Here is a 4630-nt window from a genome sequence, read left to right on the forward strand (position 1 = left end):
TCAAACTCAGAAATCTGCCTGCCTTTGCCTCCAGAGTGCTAGGATTAAAGGTGTGTGCCACCACGCCCAGCTCTAGCCAAGTATTTAAAACAGATTTTTACCAGGAGCATGCCTTCAATCTTGGTACTCAAGACGTAGAGGCTGGAGATATTTGAGTTTGAGGCCAGCCTGGTCTACAGAGGTAGTTCTGACTATTCAGAGCTACACAAAGAAACTTTGCCTCTAGCTGGACATGGTGGCCCATGCCNTTAATCCCAGAAGTGGGTAAGCAGAAGCAGGCAGATTTCTGAGTTCGAGGCCAGCCTGTTCTGCAAAGTGAGTTCCAGGACAGCCAGAGCTATACAGAGAAACCATGTCTGGAAAAACCAAAAAAAGAAAGAAAGAAAGAAAGAAAGAAAGAAAGAAAGAAAGAAAGAAAGAAAGAAAGAAAGAAGAAAGAAAGAACGAACAAACGAAAGAAAGAAAGAAAGAAAGAAAGAAAGAAAGAAAGAAAGAACCTTTGCCTCCAAAAACTTAAGTAACTAGCTAAGTAACTAGCTAACTAAGTAACTAACTAAATGTATAAATGGAAAAATGTATAAATGGAAAAGGAAAAGAAAAAAGAAAGTTTAAGCTTGCACTGGTGATAAATGGTAGGTTTAAAGGCCAGGACAAAAGGCTGAGGTGTTGCAGGGCGNTGGTAGCACATGCCTTTAATCTGAGCACTCAGGAGGCAGAGGCAGGTGGATTTCTGAGTTCAAGGCCAGCCTGGTCTACAGAGTGAGTTACAGGACAGCCAGGGCTACACAGAGAAAGGAAAACCAGAAACAAAAACAAAAAACAAAAAAACCAACCAAACAAACAAACAAAAAAGTCTGAGGAGTTCATTTAAACATCAAAGCAGCCCTGCCTGCTGAAGTCTCCCTTCCTCCCTTAGAAGTTGTAGTTACTCTTTGTACCTTTGTGGCCATTGGCTGCTGCAACTGCTCTCCCCTCCCCTCTCCCCCCACAGGGTACAGCTCAGTCTGCTCCTGTCCCCACTGGGCTCTCCCTGAGCCTCTCCTCTCCTCTCCTCCCCTCTCCCCCCACAGGGTACAGCTCAGTCTGCTCCTGTCCCCACTGGGCTCTCCCTGAGATCCCTGCCCTCCATGCTTGCCCACATGACTAAACCAGACCTTCTCCTCCATCATACTTCGGCACCGTGAGTATCCTTATTTTTCTCATTCATCTGGTGCCTGAACCAGGGAGCAATCATGTTTTCTGTCCTTTTGATTTCATCTCTCTCCTCCTTTTCTTCTTCCTTTCCTTCCTTAAACACCTGTTACAGCAGCAGGTAAGGAGGCTGAGGAAGGAAGACCAGGAATTCAAGGGCAACGTAGGTTGTGTAGCAGTATAGCAGCACCTGTCTCAGAAACAGAACCATAGGCCAGGTGTGGTGACAGGTGTCACAGCACACGTGTTTAATCCTATCACTCCAGAGGCTGCTCTGTGAGTCTGATCTACGTAGTAAATTCCAGACNTGTCAGGACTACCCAGTGAAATCCTATCATAAATAAATAGGTCAATAAATACAATATAAAAAAATAAAATAAGGTGGGTGTTGTGGCGCGCGCCTTTAGTCCCAAAACTCGGGAGGCAGAGACAGGCAGATTTCTGAGTTAGAGGCCAGCCTGGTCTACAGAGTGAGTTCCAGGACATCTAGGGCTGTCTTGAAAAAACAAAACAAAACAACTCATTTATATATATATATATTTTAATTTTATCTAATATGTATCTAATGAGTGCTCTTTCAGAGTGTATACCTATGTGCTAGATGGTTGTGAGCCACCATGTGGATGCTGGGAATTTAACTCAGGCCTCTGGAACAGCAGTCAGTGTTCTTTCCACTGAGNCATCTCTCCAGCCCCCATTCAATTCTTACCAGAATTTCTAACACCATCAAATCCTAACTCTACAACTGCCGGGAGCAAGTGCTATAATGTCTGGCTTCAGTGTCTTCCTCTGTAAAATAACCATAGCCTTCAGCTGACAACGGTGGCACATGCTTTTAATCCCAGCACTCAGGAGGCAGAGGCAGGCAGATATGAGTTCAAGGCCAGACTGGTCTACAGAGTGAGTTCCAGGTCAGCCAGGGCTACACAGAAAAACCATATCCCAAAACAGCAACACACACACAAAATGAACAATTCACATACACATAATGAGTGTAGACTTTTTTTTATTTTTTTGGTTTTTTCGAGATAGGTTTTCTCTGTGTAGCCCTGGGTGTCCTGGAACTCACTTTGTAGACCAGGCTGGCCTCGAACTCAGGAATCTGCCTGCCTCTGCCTCCTGAGTGCTGGGATTAAAGGTGTGGGCCACCAAGCATGGCTTGAGTGTATTCTTAAAGGAAGAGTTGCCTGCACAGACTAAGTACTAACAAATATGGGAATATTGTCCCCATTCTACAATGAGGAAATGGAAGATGGCAGAGGCAGTGTGTTAGAACCTAGAATCACAGACAGGAATGGATCCTATAGCCCCAGTCCCTGCAGCCTCAAAGCCACCCTCCCAGGAGTTGTACCCCAATCTGAGTATAAGTCTTGCTCACAGCCACAGGTAGCTATCCTGGGTCCACGGAAACAGAGATGGCTGAACAGGGAAGGACATTTGCTGCCAAGTCTAATGATCTGAGTTTGGTCCCCAGAACCCAAGAAAAACGTAGGAGAAAGCTGAGTCCACAAAGTTGTCTGCATGGGCCTCACTCCCACATCATACATGTACACATACACAAGTGCACTCATGTGCATACACTAGTAATAATAAAGAAAATATAAAGGCGAATTTCTGAGTTCGAGGCCAGCCTGGTCTACAAAGTGAGTTCCAGGACAGCCAGGGCTATACAGAGAAACCCTGTCTCGAAAAACCAAAAAAAAAATATATATATATATAAAATGAAAATATAAAATGCTTTTTTTCCCAGTTGATGGAAGGGGACATTTTTTTGGTCTCGGCGTCACAGGCCAAGTTTGACCCCAGCTTTACTTGGCCTTCCTGGAACGCAGGTTGTAGGTATGGCCCCACTTCTTGCTGCAGTCAACTGCATGAGAGTGCAGGCCTTTATAGTACTTGCGGCAGATCATCTTCTCCCACCTGTACTTCTGGGCAAGCTGACGAAGGGAGGGCTCAAGGATGTCATCGCAAGGAGGCAGCACCAGATACAAGGTGGACTCGTTCCGGATGAAACAGTCAGACAGGGTGAAGCCATCCTCCAGCTGTTCGTCATCGAATACCAGACTTTGCTGGTCAGGAGGGAGGCCTTCACTGTCTTGGATCTTGGCCTTGACATTCTTGATGGTGTCACTGGGCTTGACCTCAAGAGTGATGGTCTCGCCTATCAGGGTCTTCACGAAGATCTGCATGTTGGCGTCTGCTGCTTGGCCACCTTGTTGAAGAAAAAATGAAATGTTTTAAAAGAAGAGCTCAGTTGGTGAGATGGCTCAGCGGGTAAGAGCACTGACTGCTCTTCTGAAGGTCTTCAGTTCAAATCCCAGCAACCACATTGTGGCTCACAACCACCCGGAATGAGATCTGATGCCCACTTCTAGTACTGTCTGAAGACAGCTACAGTGTACTTATAAAATAACAAAATAAATCTTTTTTTAAAACAAAAGAGTTCGGGTCAGGCCTGTGTCAAGGTGAGTTCTATGTCACGAAAGGATGACAGAAAGTATGTATTATCAATCTTTTACTTTTTTAAAAAATTTCTTTATTATCTATTATATGTAAGTACCCTGTGCCTGTCTTCAGACACTCCAGAAGAGGGAGTCAGATCTTGTTACAGATTTTCTGAGTCAAACATGGTTGCTGGGATTTGAACACAGGACCTTCAGAAGAACAGTCAGTGCCCTGAACCACTGAGCCATCTCTCGAGTCCCTAACTGCTCTTTATTGGGAGTCTCAGGANGGATTCCAGTCTGGGCTGAAGTCAACATCCCCCTTGGCATGTTCCTTCTGAGAGCCTGTTTTCTTCTCTGAAAAATGGACTCAGAGGAGATGACCCACCCCAGCCTTTCTTTCCTAGTCAGCCCCTGGATGGAATATGCCAGGTACATAGGCTGTGCCCACCTACCTGAAATCCTGGAAGAATGAGGGACTCACTGCTGCCCTCGGACTAGCCTAGCTGACTGCTGTCCTGGTATCCTCCCTCTCATTCCTTAGCTTCCCCTAAGCCCACCCGACCCTGCCCAGATCTCCTGAAAGAATTCTAGACCTGCAAGCACCCAGACACCACCTAAAAACAGCCGCCAGTGTGGTCTGGCAGCCTCTGGAAGACTGAGGCTCTCCAATTGCAACTCCCCTGCTCCCTGGGACTTCCTTCTTGCCCTTTAGAATCATGCTCTCCTCTTCCATTTGCAGGGATGTAGACCAAGGTGACCTTGGACCAAGTGTCTGTCCTTAGCTTCCATTTACTTTTTTTTATTTTTTTTAAGCTAGCTTAGCTGAGGGACATCTCCAGTGAGGTGGTCTGAATAGGTGTGGCCCCCACAGACTCCTGTGTTTGAAGGCTTGCCCATAGGGAGTGGCACTATTAGGAGGTTTGGCATTGTTGGAGTAGATGCAACTTGGTTGGAGGAAGGGTGTCACTGTGGGGGCCAGTTTTGAGGTCTTC

General features: G+C 46.1%; 1 protein-coding gene across 2 annotated transcripts; it reads right to left on the minus strand.

Moving 5' to 3' along the window:
- Positions 1–2999: 2999 nt before the first annotated feature.
- Positions 3000–3410, minus strand: LOC110331651 (ubiquitin-like). Of its 2 annotated transcripts, XM_021212432.1 has the most exons (2): positions 3279–3380; positions 3000–3191 (listed from the first exon to the last, which is right to left on the minus strand). In XM_021212432.1, the coding sequence occupies exons 1-2, from the start codon at positions 3378–3380 to the stop codon at positions 3000–3002; spliced, it is 294 nt and encodes a 97-aa protein (XP_021068091.1). The 2 variants fall into 2 exon arrangements, with proteins under 2 accessions (XP_021068091.1, XP_021068092.1); XM_021212433.1 differs by having other exon boundaries at positions 3000–3410.
- Positions 3411–4630: the final 1220 nt, after the last annotated feature.

The sequence above is a fragment of the Mus pahari genome, chromosome 14 (genome assembly GCF_900095145.1).
Source record: "Mus pahari chromosome 14, PAHARI_EIJ_v1.1, whole genome shotgun sequence".
NCBI lineage: Eukaryota > Metazoa > Chordata > Mammalia > Rodentia > Muridae > Mus > Mus pahari.

Coding starts and splice junctions, on each gene's coding strand:
- LOC110331651 (XM_021212433.1), bottom strand. CDS start 3,380: ATGCAGATCTTCGTGAAGACCCTGATAGGCGAGACCATCACTCTTGAG.